Source organism: Cuculus canorus, chromosome 16 (assembly GCF_017976375.1).
Source record: "Cuculus canorus isolate bCucCan1 chromosome 16, bCucCan1.pri, whole genome shotgun sequence".
Lineage (NCBI taxonomy): Eukaryota > Metazoa > Chordata > Aves > Cuculiformes > Cuculidae > Cuculus > Cuculus canorus.
This window is the reverse complement of record NC_071416.1, coordinates 9016420-9034750: the sequence shown is the minus strand read 5'-3', so window position 1 is coordinate 9034750 and position 18331 is coordinate 9016420. Positions and strand designations below refer to the sequence as shown.

Sequence of the window (18331 nt, the reverse complement as noted above, 5' to 3'; positions counted from 1 at the left end):
AGGGATGAACAGGCACTGTTGGGCTGTAATTAAGCATTTGCATCCCTAATCATGAGGGAAAAGTGGCACACTTGTTTTTGTGAAACCAGGAGTTGAGAGTATCCTCTTTGGCCCAAGGGTCTGGGCTGGTCTGTTTACAAGCGCCTGTCTGTTAATCTCTAGATCCAGAGTTGTGGTTGGAATGACCAACTTAAACAGGGGTTGTTGGCTTCACGAATCAGAACAGGGTAGAGGAGTTTCTTTTGGCAGCTGTTCATATTTGCATCTGCTTTGAGCAAAGCTGAACGTGCAGAGGGGCAGAGGGGTTGGAACTGGGTGATCTTTAAGGTCTCTTCCAACCCAAACTATTCTGTGCTTCTATACAAATATAATTTGGGGTTTCTGAGTATTGATACCCTAAAATCTCTTCTAGAATTGTGCTCTGCTTCAAACGCATGTATGACAAAACGCATGACTTCTGGAGGTTTGTACTTGTAAAGCCCGTGAGCAGGGAGGGATAACTCTGCACAATTATCCTTTTCTGAGCTCTGCTTTTCCTCTTGTTCAGGAGGAGTGTGGGTACCTTCCTCTCCAGTTGCTAAGGTTACATTGGGGGTTTTGTTCTCTATTCTCTTCAGCACAGGGTGCACGGATAGGAGGAATCCTGTGTTTTCTGTTGTCTTTAATTGGATAAAAGTGAAACTTGTATACACACTGCTGTGTTGGGCAGAGAGGTGTTTCAAGCTTGATCTCACCTTACAGTGCTCCTTGGCAGAGGAATTTAAAACATGCTGGAATGTCTTGGGAGTGGAAACATGGACAGGACACAGGGGAAATGGAGAAGTGGGATGTGTTCGTTGGGGTTTTGTGTAATAAACCACTGGAGTGAATTGGAGTTCTTCCTTAATCTGTTTGTGCTGTTCTCCAAAGGGGTGCGGGAGGAAACAGCACATTTTTGGTTAAATTCCAGTTGGCATGTTTTCTTTGGGGAGTGTGGAGTGGCTGGTGAGGAGCACGGCACTGTTTGGGGCTCCAGAACTCCTGTCCTTAGCATTAAGTGTAGAAGTGGGTTGAGAAAATTGTAGCAGACTACATACATGTCAGGTAGCTTAAACTTCTGGTTTTCTTATTCTGAAAAAGTAAACAAACAAAACTCCTACCAACACCATAAACCCCAAACCTCTCTCATTCATTTTTTTCTTTCCTGTTTTCCTGCTGGGGGAAGGGAGGTTTATTTTTGTCCCTGCTCTTTCCCAGGGGACTGCACTATAGGGGCTTTCATCTGTGTGCTCCACCTCTCGACTGTGGCTTTGTGCCCAAATTCACATCGTGCAGCAAGTTTTAGGATTTGTACACCTTCACTTCACCAATATTAAGATTTTGGTCAGGAGAATTATTAATATCATGGGTATGTATGCTGGGAGGTTGGCTTTGTAAGTGCCACTGGTTACTCTCTTCAAAACCCAATATTAGGTGAAAATTGTGTTTATTTACACTCTTACTGTGTCACATGGTGATGTTTTCATGTTCAAATAAGGTAATGATAGTGCAGAATGTACAGGTTTTGTAGATGCTGTATTTGTAGAACCAAGCTAGGGTTAAAGATGATATAAATTATTAATGCTTTTTTTTTTCAGGCTAGGTTTGTGACAACATGGCAAATAAAAAGCTGGCCCGTTTCTTGACAGAAGTTGGCATGAAAGTGATTATTAAATCTGCTTGTGCTTTGTTCTTTTTGCTGTTACATGCAAGTGTTGTTTACTTAGGGACAAGTTTTTTAGTTATTTGTGGAGAAGTAGCAGACATGAATTACTGTTCTATCTGCGAACTGGCTCATGGAGAGAGCCTGATCTGCTACGATTTATTTTGTGGAAACCCTACAGATGAGCTTTCGCGGTTCATTGGCTTCTGGGAAAGCTGCGTGGTGGCCATGTGCTGTCGTCGCAGGCCTGGGCCTGAAGGATTTTAGTAGGTGCTCAACTTTGAAATCCTTCAGTGGATTAAAGAAAACTGAGATTAAAAAAAGTATCGCTGATCTTTGAGGTCTGCTTCTGAAAAATCCCCATGGTTTACTCCGTTTTTGCCGTGCTTCCACTAGAAGTTTAAAGGGTGCAGCTGTTCTGAAGAAGTCTTTCCACAACATTTTTTAAGCGGAGATAAATATCGTTAGCAGGAAAAGGGGGAAAAAAAAACCCCATAAGAAGCCACAAACCAGCAAGTAAAATTGGAAAACAAGAGTACAGCGTTTTGAAGCTTCCTGAATTTTTAACTACTAGCAAATTGCCTTAAATTTAACTTAATTCCCCAGTGATCCTTGACATTAAACGGATGCTCTGGTTTGACACGGGTAGACAGAAAACTAATTAATTCCTCTGAATTTGAGGCACATTTAATTTTCTCCCCCAAAGACCTTGCGTTTGAAAGGTAGAGTGCTGTGACAAGTGTGGGGTTTGGAGCAATACGTATGAGGTAGCAGACAGGGGATGGTCCAGATGTCTGCAATGACAGTTGCTAGTTTGGAAGACGTTAAATTTTATTGATCGGGCTGAATGTGGGAGTAGCCACATCAGTGCCTGTGTACTTGAAAGTGCTGTGGCATGCCCACCTCTCAGCAGAAAGGACGCTACTCCTTGGTGGGTGGCTTCCCCTCTCATCTCACCTCCTCAGAGTACTCTACAACACAGGCGAGTTGTCTACCTTTGACCAGAGGAGTGTGTACGCTCATGATTTTTACTTATTTTCTTATATCCCTTATATTTTAGAATGCCTTGTCCAAAAGACATTTACTCTCTTGCTCTTGTCCCCAATGTCCTTGGGATTGTGGGCAGGTGAGATGGGAGGGCTGTGTGATCTCACCGCAGTGACTCACTGCCGTTCATCTGCGGCTTGCCTGGAGGGTTTTTTCTGTCAAGAGCCTGGTAGGTGGGAGGGAGGGAGGCCAGTGAGGAACCTCGCATGGATTTATTGTGTCTGTGTTCAGTAAAAATCCCTCGATAGCTTTTTCTCTGACTTTCTCTCTCTTTCTTTCTCTAAAGAGGCTTGGAAGAGCCTCATCCATGAGGAGCACCTGGTTATTCGTTGCCTGAACCTTCGACTAGCCCAAAGGTAGCAAGAGACACATTTTAATCTGGTTTCTGCAGTAGGCAGTTTAAGCAAAAGACACGGTGTGTCTAAATCAGACTGTTACCAGCAGTGGGGGGGAGCCCAGCCCGCTGAACTAGGCTGAATAAGAGTATGGATTAGTAAAGGAATACAATCTTAAGGAACCAAAGTGATTTCCAGGTGAAAAACATCCCAGGAGAAAAGCTGTTGTTCACAAATTCACAAAAGCAGGTGAAAACATGGATAAATACTCCTGATGCTTATGTGTATTAAACTGAGGATGAGAACTTTATCCTTGCAGGAGATTCCTGCCCCCTCCATTCCAGGGAGGTGATGTCTTGGAATATGGATTTTAATACCTGTGAAAGAACAGCAAAGGGAAATGACATATCAAACCTTCTAATCACTCTGTAATTGTTTGCTGCGAGGTTTTGTGGTGTCTTCCTCTGAATTGTGTGGCTATGGCAGCTCTTGGGGACAGGATTGGTGACGGACAACTCACTTTATCCTTTGTGGCAATTTGTGTTTCCTGAGGGGACTAAGCTCACTCTTCAACTCCTAAAAGTAGATGCAGTAGTGGTTTCTGGAATAAAGACAAAACTGAGCCGTCAGTCTGTCTTACGAGGTGGTTCTTTCCTATGTGATGATCTTGGGAAGCGGTAGCAGCCAGTGTCAGAGCCGGGCTTAGAGAGCTGCTCCACTGGCTGGTTCCCTCACAGCCCTTTCAGGCCAAACACCTGCAAAATGAATTATTATTTTCCCCTTAGTCTCTGACTCTGGTTTGTGTTTTATTACTTACATCATTTATTTGAGATGGAGATGGCTTCTGTTTGTGAATTTGACTTAAAAACTCCTGGCAGATGTCAGTGGTGAGTAGGCAGTGTGTTCAGATACTGTAGAGCTTCACCGTTATTGACCTCTTCCAGTTCAAATGAAAACAGATGAGCTCCTTTGGATGTTCCGTGCTTAATTCTGTTGCACAGCCGTATGGATTTGTAATATAGCTGAACACCAGCTCAGACTGCTTGTGCTGCAGGAAGATGGACCTTCCTCTCTTGAGGGAAGCAAATGCTTCTCAAGGATCAGGGACCAGCTGGTCTTGCATATTAGCATCTCTGACACTGCCGAAGAGACAGCGCTGTTTCTGCAGAACTGGGGGAGCTCATGCAGCTAATCTTGCATAACTTGACCCTTTGAATTGTCAGGTGACTCTCCAGAAGAGGGGTCCTGTGTCACCTGGGCTGAAAGGTTGTTTTCTAACCCATAGTGTGGGCTAAACCATAGCTGGTTTGCACCTGTAGATGATGATAATAGACCAGCCTAGGGGAATGGCGCAGGGGGCTTACAGATCAGTGTTCCGCACCACAGGAAACCCACTTACACGTGTCAGGAAGCTTTCTTGGTCATGAGTGCCCCAGGACTGCCCGCTGCTGTGAGCCAGTTCCAACAAATGGGACTGGATTTGTGTTGGAACTTGATGTATATTAGAGAGTTGCTTCAAGCTCATGTCAGCCTCCTTTCTGACAGTGCTTATAATTAATGCTTCAAGATGATAAGACCTCAGAAGTCCAGTAATTTGGTTTTATCAGCAACCCTCAGCAGCCTAAATCCAGGCTTCTCACCTGTGTGCTGCCCAGTATTACGTTCAGAATGTGTTCTTGCCAGCAGATACTAGTTTTACAGTTGTCCATTGACGTGTGGAACCCTGTATCCATTTTTCAGTTGGAACTTCTCATATTGGAACAGATTTCAGTTTAGTTTTTGAGAGAAAGATTAGAAATCCTCCACGTTAAGCTCAGTGCTCTTAATTAGTTGGACCATTAAAGCACTGTTAAACGGTGTATAAATCTTGATGGTAAGTTCCAAATAAGTAGTAGGAGCCAGATAAAATGGCAGGAATTAATGCCAAGGGATTTGTGAAGCTGAGGCGTTGCAAAGGCAGTAACTGCCGAGTTCTAGTGTCATGGAGAGTCCATCATCGATCTGTTCTGGTGCTGCCAGCCCCATCCTTAACACCTCAAGTGCTGGGAACATGAAGTCATCTTGATTGAGAGACAGGATGTGGTGGTGCGCCCGCTACGAGTGAAGCGTTACCTTGGAAGAGGGAGGGCAGGGAGTTTCTGAGGATGCTGAATGGACAACAGTCTAAATGACATGGTGGGAGCGACTGATCGAACACTGCGAGATGTGTGGATGTGTTCGTTCCTGTCGGTGCGTTACTGCTCCATATTTGTATGTTGCAGGTGGGATAGAATTCAATCTGATAATAGTAGCACCACTGATTACTGTCAAAATATCTGCGTTTAAGGCTTTTTGTTTCTTTTTGGGGGGAGTAAGAGGAGGGTAATGTGGAGCATAACATTCAAGCTACGGGTCTGTGCCACCCTGTTGGCACTGAACAGCCTTTATGTGGAAAACACGATCAGATATTATGAAGGGTGATCAAAATCCTGTGAATTCTTCCCAGCTTATTGGATGCTTTGTTATTTTGGTCATAAGCATCCTTTCTAAACCTGAATGTTTTGGTGATCTTGGACTTTCTGTGCCTGGTATCTTAGGTTGGTTGCGAGATAAATGTGGAGACATAAAGCCAAGAAAATAACATGCTTTATTGTAAAGGTAAAAGTCTTGTCCCTTTACATAGTTAAGCTTCAAATAACGTTAATTTTGTGGCTCTGATCTATTGCCAGTACAGTTTGGGTGGGGACTTAAACTTTTGTAATCTGTGGTCTGGGATTTGCTGTTGCTTTTCCAACTTGGAAGCAATATTTATAGCCCCTCCACGGCAATATAGCAAGAGAAGGAGCTGGTTTCAATTGGCTTTGTCTGATTGAGGATTTCAGCAATTGTGTGCTGCACACGCTGCCTGTTCCCTTGAGGAAATCCTGTTACTCTTCAATAGTTGATCTCCATTGGATGGTTTCAAGCGTGGCACTGCTTTCAAACCCAAACTTTGCTGAACCTGAGCAGTGAAAACTGACGGCAGCTTCACCTACTTCACGTAAGGCAGGTTTCCTTACAAGCCTGTTGCGATTTTGTTATGAGGCACTGGAGAATTGAGGTTCAACTCTAGTCCCTTTTAACTTAAATTATTTGAAGTTTGGTAAAAATTCATTGCGTTGTGTAACTACTGCACAGCAGTTGCAAGTGGTGGTTGTGTTTTGTGGCATTCTTAAGGTGAACCCGCTAATTTGGTGCAACTTGGGGTTTGTCTCGGTCTTTGAAAAACACATCTGTAATGCTGCATTGGACATTGTAATGCTGTCGTTTCCTTCCCTATCCAGGACTTGTGGAAGAGGAAGCACAAAGATTTCCAAATGAATAACCGAAAGGAAGATATGGAGATTGCTTCCCACTATCGTCATCTGCTGCGGGAGCTCAACGAGCAGAGGCAGCACGGCATCCTCTGTGACGTTTGCATCATCGTGGAGGGGAAGATATTTAAGGCTCACAAAAACGTTCTGCTCGGGAGTAGCCGCTACTTCAAAACGCTGTACTGTCAGGTTCAGAAAACCTCGGACCAGGCCACTGTCACCCATTTAGACATTGTCACTGCACAGGGCTTCAAGGCAATCATTGACTTCATGTATTCAGCGCACCTAGCGCTGACCAGCAGGAACGTCATCGAGGTGATGTCGGCTGCCAGCTACCTGCAGATGACGGATATTGTACAGGCCTGCCACAACTTCATAAAAGCGGCTCTCGACATAAGTATAAAGTCCGATGCCTCGGATGACCTTGTCGATTATGAACTCGGAGCCCCTTCCAGCAGCAGCACCGATGCTCTTATATCCGCGGTGGTGGCTGGCAGGAGCATATCTCCCTGGTTAGCTCGGCGAACCAGTCCGGCAAACTCTTCAGGAGATTCCGCTATTGCCAGCTGCCATGAAGGAGGGAGCACTTATGGAAAAGAGGATCAAGAACCAAAAACAGACAGCCACGAAGATGTTTCATCCCAGTCTCTTTGGTCTAGTGACATGGGCTATGGGTCTTTACGTATCAAAGAGGAACAGGTTTCACCGTCCCATTATGGAGGGAGTGAACTGCATTCTGCCAAGGATAGTGCAATACAGAACGCATTTGCGGAACAAGGAGTGGGGGATGGCTGGCAACCCACTGGGCGCAGGAAGAACCGCAAAAACAAAGAGACTGTGCGACATATCACACAGCAAGTGGAGGATGACAGCAGGGCAAGTTCTCCGATGCCGTCTTTTTTACCCGCCTCAGGGTGGCCGTACAGCAGAGACCCAAGTAAGTCATTCTTCTGATTTCTGTGGTTGAAATTAAAAATGTTAATTGGATCTGTTTGTGATATGATCTTATCAGTCTCTGAAATGTATTAGCTTGCCAGAAACTGAAAAATGCAGAAACTTCTGTTGCCACCAATTCAAAAGACCCACACGCTGGTCCTTGGTGTGCAGTGATGATGATTCTCCTGTGAAAGAAGCTGGTAGTTTGGTTTTGGCCATGGGCATACAGTGGCCTAAACCACCCCCAAAACACCCTTCTAATTATTGGAATTACTGAGAGAAAAGATTGGTGTTTATTTTAGCAAGTGTGCAAGGTGATGTCAGTGCTGAAGAATTTTCCTTGCAGGGTGTATTGATGATGTAATTACACCACACAGAGGCGTCATTTACTCCCAACAGTACTAAATTCAGTACTTTCCCATGTTCAGGTGTCACTTTCTCATGTGTAGGAGCTTGTTGTTGGTGTGGCCAGATAAGCATTTTCTAGTGCTTAAGAATAATGTGGGGTTTTAAGGTACTACTAAGTCTTAAAATGTGTTTTGAGGTGTGACTACATGGAGCCTGGGCTGAGCGGCTGCTTTTGAAGTGTAGAGCCGAGGAGTAAAACATTTTCTCGACTTCTCGGTCTTCAGCAGTTCTTTTTCTGCATCAAGATAAGAATCCTGTTTGATTCATTAACCACTGGCAATTAATAGATCCAGGAATGCTACTGATGTAGGGCTTATTTTATCCCAAGTGCCTTAAGGGAGCATGGTGTTAAACTCCCTCAAGCTGACTTGAAGAGCTCAGTCCGTGCTGTGAGTTAGCCTGTGTTTTGCTGCATACCAGCATCCCAGTCAGCCAGCAGAAGGGCGTGTGAGATTATATACCCTTCTGTTGCCAAATTCAGCTGAAAAAAGCAATATAAATAGTACTGAAAGTCTGAGGAGCCTTTATGGGCTGAAAAAGGCTGTTTAAGTTGCTTACATACTGTAGTTTAAATGCAGTTTTCTTTGAACAGCTAACTCTCTACAGATGTCTTTAGATTTATTATGTTTTACAGTTATCTGCTGCGGCGAGCTTGCATGTAATTATTCTAATTGGCTGCTGATAAAATCTAAACAAAGTCAGTTAGAAGAGAAATGCAGATAACAGTGATTTATGACGAATCCTGTGTTTATAATGCATGTGTTTTAGGACTGTTTTGAATGAAGTCTCGGCACGGTTTGCCTGGTGTGCTAGTCACAAGCAGATTTTTCTCACTTTCATGGCATCCCTTGAACACGACTCAGACGTGGGTCCTGTCTGGGGGGTATGGACAGGTACACGAAGCCATCCACGTGTTGGAGTAGCTGCTGAAGCAGAATGGTGACTCGAATTGCCTCAGCAAACTGGTTATGGATTGAATATATCATTGTGAACAGTACCAAGTATAAAAGACTGGAAGCTGAATGCTGTCTGGATTACTTAATTGTTAAGGAATTAAATAGAAGTGGCTTTTTTCTTTTCCAGATGAGAGGAAGATGGCTTCTGGTGTTGACTCAGCGCAGCGCTGAGCGCATCAGCAGGCACAATCCAATTATTTGTGCCAAATCTTGTCCTAAATGCACTTTCCAATAGAAGAAATGTTTCTAATGATGGGAAAAGGGAAGCTGTATGGTGGCGGCTGGGGGAGAAGTTTCAATATTCCGCTGGTGCTGGTAGAGCAAAAGGAAAAACTGAATAGCAATGTTTCTCACTGTCCAAAAGGAGAGGAATGCCAGAGCTGAAGAGGCGCAGGGGCTGTGTCTGTTGGCAGCGGCCAGCCAGTCTGGCTGCTCCGGGAGCAGTGGGTGCCCAGGAAAAGTGACCGTGCTGAGTGAGGGGACGTTTGGAGGCTGAGTGCTCTTGGTCTCCCTGTGCTGGCCATCTGGAGAGGTGAGCAGAGGTGAAATTCGGCTTTCTGCCCTGTGGAAAGGGACATCTCTGCACTGTGGGGCTTGAGCTCGTGGCGGGGGAGCATGCAGGAGGAGTCGTGCCTGCATTTTAGGTCAGATTTTCTTATCTTTTGGGGGGCTTTTTGCCTACAAACTGAGAAGATTTGATGTCAGTGCGTGTTCTGTTGCAGTTCATGCTTGCCTCTCGCGTGCATGTGTGTAGATGGGTGATGTGGATGAAATCCGAGTTGGTCTCTATTCCTTCAGCGTGAGGTGAAAGCATCCCTGCTACCCCAGACCATAGCTGTCTTGGACCCCACAAGCCATGGGGTCTCTTGATCTCATGTTATTTCCCATCTCCAGCAGGTGGAACCAACCCTCTGTCTCCCAAGTGGCAGGGTTCTGCATCGGTTTGTGGTTGGTACCCCAGGTTTTAGCTTTCCTGCTGGGATTCAGAAGTAGCGTGTAAGGGTTGCAAACTTAACTGCTGTGCATGAAGATAAATGTATTCTCTTGGGTGAAAACGGATAATGGTGAGTGTCTGCACTGTGCAATGAGTATTTGGGATGTGTTTAAATTTCATCTTGAAGGCGTCTTTGATTTAATAGCATCAGGCTTCAGTCTTTAAAACAGACTTTGTAGTCCAGGGCTCTTTTTTCACTCATTTATCTACAAGTGTCCCTATCCCTGTTGTTCATAGCTCAGACAAAAAGGCACTCATTTGCTGAGGAAATGGGTGTTGAATGTTCTTTCCTAAGTAGCTAAGAGGGAAAAAGTTACCTATAGCCTTTTGTTCTCTGAGACTCACTCACTTTTCTGATCTACTGAGTTATTTGAGGATGATGCCTGTTAGGTCTGAAAGCCCTCCCTGTGGCGTCGTTTCGTACTGTTTGCAAATACCTCTCACCTAGAGGACTCACACAGACCTGGCCACGCAAAAGTGGGTTTACGAGAGCCCATCTTAGACGTTCTGTGTTAGCGTCTTCCTTCTGGAATCATACAAGCTTGGTTTGGTAGTCTTGGTTTGAATCCACGTTGCAATTTGGGAACGTGCAGGCAACATTTTGGAAGGTGTATCTTGCAGGCAAACCTGTAAACCCAAGTAAACCACTTTTTAAATTCAGCAATGATTTGGGGCAGTGTACTTTACGCATTAAAACCACTCTTCTGTTACTGTATAAACAGGATCGCTTACTTTATGTTGTGTTACAAAGGAGCACGTTGCAGTCACTGAAACTTTGCTTTTAGACCGTCTAACAGCTCATTCACACTTGATAATGGTGCCTTTCTCTATGGGGAAACAGAATCATAGAACCATGGAATGGTTTGGGTTGGAAGGGACATCCAGTTCCACCCCATGCCATGGGCAGAGACATCTCCCACTGGATCCAGTTGCTCCAAGCCCCATCCAACCTGGCCTTGAACCCCTCCAGGGATGGGGCAGCCACCACTGCTCAAGGCAAACGTGTTTTTATCAATACAGGCAAGGCATACTGAAGTGTCCCAAAGATGTAAGCAGATTGTACCTAAATGTGGTACAATCACAATCAATGAGGCATCAAAAAGGCACAGTTTTTTTTAATTGAAAGGCTAAGAATTCCTTCCAAATCAGTTGATTATTTTTTTTCAGATGGTGGGAGGGTGCTGCTGGGAGTCTTTGAATTTGATCACACTATGGATTAAAATAAAGAGGAGCATCTGGAGTAATCTTGTTAATGGTAATCTAACATTGTGGAAACAGGAACTGGAGCAGGGACTCTTAATGTCTGCCATGAGGAGTGTATTCGTCATCCGGCAAAGAAAGGTCAAATAGGATTTGCCAAAGAATCCAAACTAAGTTAGGATGGAAGATTGAGAATGTGATTAAGCTTAGTGTCTTCAGGCTGGTGTCAGTTAAGCGTGCAGCTTGATGAGGACCATCCATTCATGCTAGTTTCAATTCATTAGTTTGGATTCTCTGTTTAGCATAAAACACTTTAGGTTTGTTCTTCCCCATCCTGTTTGGATTGTTCAAGACATCAGTCTGTCATCCTTTGGATGAAGCATTTATATCTGTTTTCCTCACCAAGCATTTACTTGGAAGAGCAATTCTCCAAAGTAAACTGAAGTATGGACGTTTATAAATAACAACTTTGTTCATAGCTGTGCCAAGTAGAATTTCCTTCACAGGCTTGCCAAAATAACAGATCTGCCTTTTATTTTAACCCGTTTTCTTGAATTTTGTAGGCTCTCTAAGGAAATATTTTGCTATTTGTTAGCCTTTATATCAAAGACGCTTACAAAATTCACAAGTCTTGTACCTTGAGCGTCTTTGTTTTGCTTAGGTTGCTATTCCATTAACATTGCTGGATGAAGTTTTTACAGGATCACATGTCCTGAGCGCACAGATTACAGGATCGGGCGGTATTTAAAAGGCTCTTGCCAAAGAGGAGAGTTTTCCCTCAGTGGGGGAGCTGTCAAGCTAGCAAAACATTACTGGCTTTGTCTCCCCATGTAAGGGAAGACTGTCACTTGAAGGGTGTCTTTTGAAGAATTTACTGATGGTTTTATTAACGTGTGAGTTCAAGCGTAGTTAGGATTCAGGAATTTATTTCTGAGGTAATACTCCCACATGTCCTCTTGAGTGTTTGCACCCTAAAGCTGTGAGTGAATTTTTGTGCCAATTGACTGTGAAATGAAGCCAGTTCCTTTCAAAACAGAGCAGTCATTTTTAAAGACACCACAATTTGGGAACTTCCTGCTTTACTTCAGTGCCGTGTAGGGAAGTTGCTGTGTTGTGTAAGAAGAGCTTTGGGACTTCGTAAGCCTGGAGCAGTGACCTGCATGGGAGGGATGGACAGGGTTTCGCTGTATTGCAGAATCATAGAATCATGGAATGGTTTGCGTTGCGTGGCAGCTGACAAAACCACTGGGACAAAATACAGTCACTTACTCTTCCTTAAACGGCTTTTGCTTGGAAGAGATGGAGTCGCCAATCCATCTGCCATGCTGTGAGGTCTGGTGGCAGTTTAAAAACTTAAGGCAGACATTTAAGTATTGGTTACTGCTTTGAATGAAAACTAGGCTGGTTGAAACTTCAGTTGTCAGGTTAATACCTGGTGTCCTAAAGCGGCGTGAGGTCAAGCTGTTCATGATTTGGGTCATTCTTTGATGCCCCATTTTGGGAAGATCACTTTTTAAGGAGGGTAGGTGGTTTGGATCCAAACACTTGGTGCACTGGGAAGGTGTTTGAGGGTGGATAACAGTAAATTACAAATGGTCTGCCACTTGGAAAATTAATTACTCTGTTTTTCCACTGGCTTTTCATGAAGTTGTAGTTATGGTGCAAGGCATTAAAATTGTCTTTGCTGCAATTGGGGGGGGTTTAGTGATGTTTTTATTGGGAGATATTTCGAGGCCTTGTGTAGTGGCAGTCAGCGATGTCGAGCTTTCTTTTGCAGCCAGCCCTGGTTACAGAGTTTTGCTCCAGTGCCACCCCCTGAATTCCTTCTTAGTGCCAAAATCGGCTTAGCCCTTCTGCATTCCTCTGCCCTACAGAGCTGCCCAGCTTTCCTGACCGTCTGCAGTGCTCTCTCTGAGTGGAGGTGGCTGCTGCTTGCAGCAAAACCAAGCAAAAGCATTCCCCAGGCCCTGAGCACTGTGTCCTCGTACTGGGGTTTGCAGAAGCATTGTAGGGAAGAATGCCAGCTCTCCCTATCACCACAGCTACAGGCTAACAGAAGTGTTGGAGTGCAGTCTTTGTAGGAATAACTCTAAAGAGTTCCTGTTTTTAAAGGGTTAGGCCAGGTTATTTTCAAGTTTGGAAACTACAATGACTGCTTTAAACCCGGACACTTACTCCATGGCTACACCCTGGCTTTAAAATGGTCCCACCCTAAACCAGCCTTAGCTCAAAGCTCAGTCTCTGTTTCCTTTCCCCACCCTGCATTCCGTTTTCCCCAGGCTCCAAAGCCGCCCTCCTCCTCTTCCTCCTCCTCCTCCTCCTCCTCGTGGACACAGCCCTGACTCCCTTAATCCGCTTTCTCTCTGGCAGCAGAGGCACTGCCCCTCTTGAGTGCCCTTCTCACTGTTTCATTTGTTCCTCTGCCAAGGTTACACCAGGCTCATCCTTACAGAGATCTCAGCTTTCAAAACAAATATTTTTACCCTTTTTGTTTCTTCACTGAAATTAACAGAGAGAAATCAGGAAGGTTTTAGAGTTTACCATAAAGTTCTTATCCTGCTTCACAGCTATCGCTGTCCAGGACTTTCATTTTTCACTTTCCTGGCAGTGCAGACTTTCATTTAGTGAAACTAAAGTTTCACTTTTGTTAAAATACAGTAGGAATTCATTCTTTGCGTGCAGTGTCTGGGAATCAAACCTAAACCTCAACTTTGCTTGATGTCTGATTTATTTTTGCATTTTCTACGTTTCTTACAGGCACTTGTTTCAAAAGGTATATGTTCGTTCTCGAGGATTTTCAAAGGCTGTAAATGCATCCTGCCATATCACGAGCACTCATGTTCATATTTAACTTGATCCTTGAGTGTTACGTTTCTCTGCCTTCTCGTTTGTGTCTGTGTGCAGATGTGCAGCCAGAGACTGTACGGAGGAGCAGCAGAGAATATCAGTCCTGTTACTACGTGAGACTTAGAAATGGAGGTTAAGGTTATAGTCAGCCTTAATATTTTTAAAGTGATAGTTTGGAGTTACTGTACAGCGCTTTGTGTGTTTGGGGAGAAACCAGAGTGAGTTAAGGGGTTTCTATTCCAGCCAGTCATTCCTGCTTCTGCAAGGACCACTTTATTATTCCAGTTTACCGTAGTTTCAGAAAATGAACTCATCCAGTTAACAGTCTCCCTCTTCTTTGGGTTTGGGTGTTCTGTTGTCTCTTGTTGGAGAAGATCTGTCTGGTGACCAGGTTTGCTGTGCAGAAGAGCTGAGGTGACCAGCAGGCAGTGGGAGAGCAACATTAAGCAGCTGGATTTGGGGCCAGGACCTTCTGCTGCTGACACAGACAGTGGGAAAATACCTGCAGGATTGGCTTTAGAAAAACAAATATTACAGGAAAGAGATTAAAAATTGATACCACCACCTCCCCTAGACACCTATCGGAGTGGAGGGAATTTTCCCGTTGATGTTTGTATACTGATTACTGTTTGAGGAAAACACATTAAAGGATACATTTGTGCTTTTAGGATAACATAGCTATAAAAACAGGTCATATTTGTGTAGAACAAGCTCAGCTTGTTTTAGAAACACTGTTCTTGCAGTGCCCAGGAGAAGGTTTCTGTTGCTGTTGGTGATAAATATGGGTGAGCATCCTGTGCCTGCAGGCATGGACATTCTACTCCAGCCTGTGTGACGAGTGCTGCCTTTGGCATGGACTCCTCAAGCCCTTCAGAAACAGCAACAGCATTGGAATCGGGCAGTTCTGCACAGGGTGGTGCTTCTCGGCAACTCAAATCCTGGCAGTGCAGAGCGCTGTCCTGGGTCACCTCGCTGTGAATCGCAGCAGCAGGACTCAAACGTGGGAGAAGAGAGGTGGGAAGGGGCTCTCTGGAGGGGACCATGATCTCTGTTCTGCAAGGATTCACTTAAGGTACCTTATGTTTTTTAGCTTAAAGGCAGTTTTTAATGCTCATATGTGTTGTGGTTAAATGTCCGTTTGCCTGACAGCTCCCAGAGTTATGACGTGGGGTTTGTTTGGAATGCTGTGCACACTCATTGCATCCACGTGTGTACGGTCATGTTTGTAAAACAGTGCTAATCAGAACCTATGTAGTTCACAGCGTCATTTCTCCATGTAAACATTACAGTAGGTGAGAATGCGGGGGTTTGCTTAGCAAATAGTGAATTGTGAAACACTTCTGAAGGACTTCTGTTAAGGGAGAGGGTGTCTGCAGTACAAACCTCGGGGATATTTTTAGCAGCTGGTAAAAGATTGTAATTTTTCTTCCAGCCTGGGTGCTCACTTTCTTTTACTTTATTCCCAAGAAAAAAACTATCAAGAAATAAAAGCTTTTTTTTTTTCCCCTGTGAGTTTAAAAATCAATTGTTTCTTGTGCTCCTTAGGAGATGAAGCCAAATCTTCCTAATCGAATACAAGAAAAGTCATTGCTGAAAATAATGATCTGAAGCACCTCCCATGCAAGAACAGGCTGAGAGAGCTGGGATTGTTCAGCATGGAGAAGAGAAGGCTGTGAGGAGACCTTAGAGCAGCTTCCAGTACTGAAAGGGTCTCCTTCAAAGCTCATCCAGTTCCACCCCTTGCCATGGGCAGGGACACCTCCCACTGGATCTGGTTGCTCCAAGCCCCCATCCAACCTGGCCTTGAACACCTCCAGGGATGGGGCAGCCACCACTGCTCTGGGCAACCTGGGCCAGGCCCTCCCCACCCTCACAGCAAAACATCTCTCCCTAAGATCTCATCTCAATCTCCCCTCTTTCAGTTTAAAACCATTCGCCTCGTCCCATCCCTGCACTCCCCAGCTTTCCTGTAGGCAGGAGAATCTTGGATCTCCTCTTACCTTGAGACTGTAATGCAAAGAACAATACTGAGGAATAACAGCCTGGCAAAACATTGCCTTTAGTTCTCGGGAAAGTGCTTTTTTCTGCTTTGAATTCTCCAGTAGCAGATGGAATCTTGTACAGCTTTCATTCACGCCTTTCTCTTCTCAGGGGTTTAGTCCTCCAGCGACAGATTTCTAGATGATGTTCAACTGTGTACATGAGAGCAGAAATAAAAGTTGAAAGAGGAAAAAATGATCTGAAAAGCCAAATTATGAAAGAGAATAATAGCACTGGGAGTCTGGGAAACAGCAGAAAATACCTCTGGGGGTTCACTGAGAAGGTAAAAACACAATGCAAACAAGAAGTGGTGTGAGAGAAGCAGCCACTGAGCAGGGAGTTTGGTAACAGCTGAGTTTAAGCTGTAAAGAGGAAAAATTACTTAAGCAGGGAGAAGGAATACAAGAAAAATATTTGTTTTGCATATTAAAGTAATTAATTAAGGTACTCAAATGGATCCTTTAAAATGGAGAATCTTTTCCTTGGTCTCTGCAATGGCGTGTGTATTTTTTCAATTGTTTGACTAGGTCTAGTGCTTTTTACTCACAGTTTTCTCCTAGATCTTGGGAAACAATTTATTCCATTAACGTTTCATTCAGATAGTTTTGTTAAGTTGCATCACTTTATTTCTGCCCTCACCCTTCCCAAGGGCTGGCAGATGGCTATAGAACTTCTCTTTGGATTTGAGTAGTACAACCTGGTGTTCTCATACCTGGGTTAGTGACAGGCTCAGCTGATGGGACTTCCAAGACATGTTTTTTTACGGTGGCAGTGGTGTCCCTGCTGATAAGCGCGGTTTCTGATGTGGATTTGGGCTTTGAGTAGCATAGCAAAGCAAGCGAATCACTGAGAGGATTGTCAGGCACTGGCAGAGTCTGCCCAGGGAGGTGGTGGAGTCCTTGTCCCTGGAGGAATTTAAAAGATGAGCTGACGAGGTGCTCAAGGAGCTGTTTTAGTAGTGAACAGGAACAGTTGGACTTGATGATCTCAAAAGTCTTTTCCAACCAAGCGATTCTATGGTTCTGTAAGGCTTTTCTAAAGCCTCTGTGTTCTGAAAGCAGGCTGGCGCAGAATAACTGCAAAATAATGATTTGCTAAAGAGACTAATGAGCTCAGGTTTTTAGAGCAGCATTAATCCCATGTTGAGCTGGCTGCCCCGGCTAGGATTTCCCGCAAGCGGTGCCTGGAATCTGCATGGTTGTCCGGGGCAGTCTCCGGACGGAGATTTGAGGAGCTGGATGGAGTGAGGAGCCCTCGCCTGGAGTAATTGCAGCCTGGAAGCTCATTTACTGCAGCTTGGGTTCCGAGCTGCTGGAGCGCTGTAGTAAACAGTTTAGATTGCCGGGCAGTGAGGAGTGCTTTTGATTCATATAATTCTTTGGCTAAAGCTTGTTAGAAGGAGCTGTGTCCTAGAGAAAAGAGGGAAGTGGTTTTGGAGGCACCGTGAAGAGGAACTCGGTGTAGTTTTGGTGTGCGGAAAGCGTTCCAGTTCTTGTGTGACTAAGTGGATATTTGTTTTGCCTTAATATGTGTTTGATTAGGTTAAATCAGCTATAAATACTGGAAGCTCTGAAGCCTCTGTTTCGCTGTCTGTCTCCAATCTTGGCTTTTGAGGAACGTTTAATGTCCTGTTGTGGTTACAATTAATCTGCATGTGCTTTAGCAGTTAGTGTTTGTGTGCAGCAGTGGATTCTGGCGGCTGTCAGTCAGCATCTGAAGGGGCTGCGGAACAGGAGGAAGGCAACGCAAGGTGATTTACTGCCTTCCTGCTTGCTTGGCAGCCCGTTCTGCTGCCAGACATCCTCTCTGGCCCACGTTATCTCTTGTGATTTGCTGGGTGGGCGATGAGGAGATGAGAAACAGCAGCATTGTCGTAGCTTTGCTTTAATAAAGCTGGCTGTTACATTCCCGGTTTTATGGGCTGGAATTGACTTTCTCTGACACCTTTTGTAACAGTGGCTGGATTTTAGACCCTTGTAATTTCCCTTTATGCAGAAACGTTTGTTCTTGAAACAAACTTCACTATCGTGTTGCTGAAAGAGGGGAGATTGAGATGGGATCTTGGGGAGAAATGTTTTCCTGTGAGGGTGGGGAGAGGTTGCCCAGGGCAATGGTGGCTGCCCCATCCCTGGAGGTGTTCAAGGCCAGGTTGGATGGGGCTCGGAGCAACCGGATCCAGTGAGAGGTGTCCCTGCCCATGGAACTGGATGGGCTTTGAGGTCCCTTCCAACTCAAACCGTTCCACGATTGTGTGATCATCTAGATGTATGCATACACCAGTTAACCACTCCCTCAGTGAGAGAGGGTTGACAAAGTACGTACAAATTCAAAGGAAATTTGAATTTTTCTGCTTGGCTAAGATTTAGTAAAACCGATAGTATGAGGTTATAGAAACAAAACACAGATGGCCAGGATCATCTCTGGGCTTCTGGAAAAGCGGATGGAGACACATGAAGGGTGACCATAACGCCAAACGAGGTGCTGAGCTGATCCCAGTTCTCAGTTGTTTGGACCTGTGGTTAGACAGGTCAGTGTGTCATGTCTCAGGAATTTGG

The 18331-nt window shown here is 44.7% G+C and overlaps 1 protein-coding gene across 7 annotated transcripts in view; it reads left to right on the top strand.

Moving 5' to 3' along the window:
- Window positions 1-18331, top strand: part of ZBTB46 (zinc finger and BTB domain containing 46) — a 52367-nt gene that overhangs the window by 11738 nt on the left and 22298 nt on the right. For all 7 annotated transcript variants that reach the window (XM_054081233.1, XM_054081238.1, XM_054081236.1 and 4 more), the window contains exon 5: window positions 6366-7332. In XM_054081233.1, coding sequence (XP_053937208.1) covers window positions 6366-7332 — 967 coding nt within the window. The remainder of the gene's footprint in view (window positions 1-6365; window positions 7333-18331) is intronic.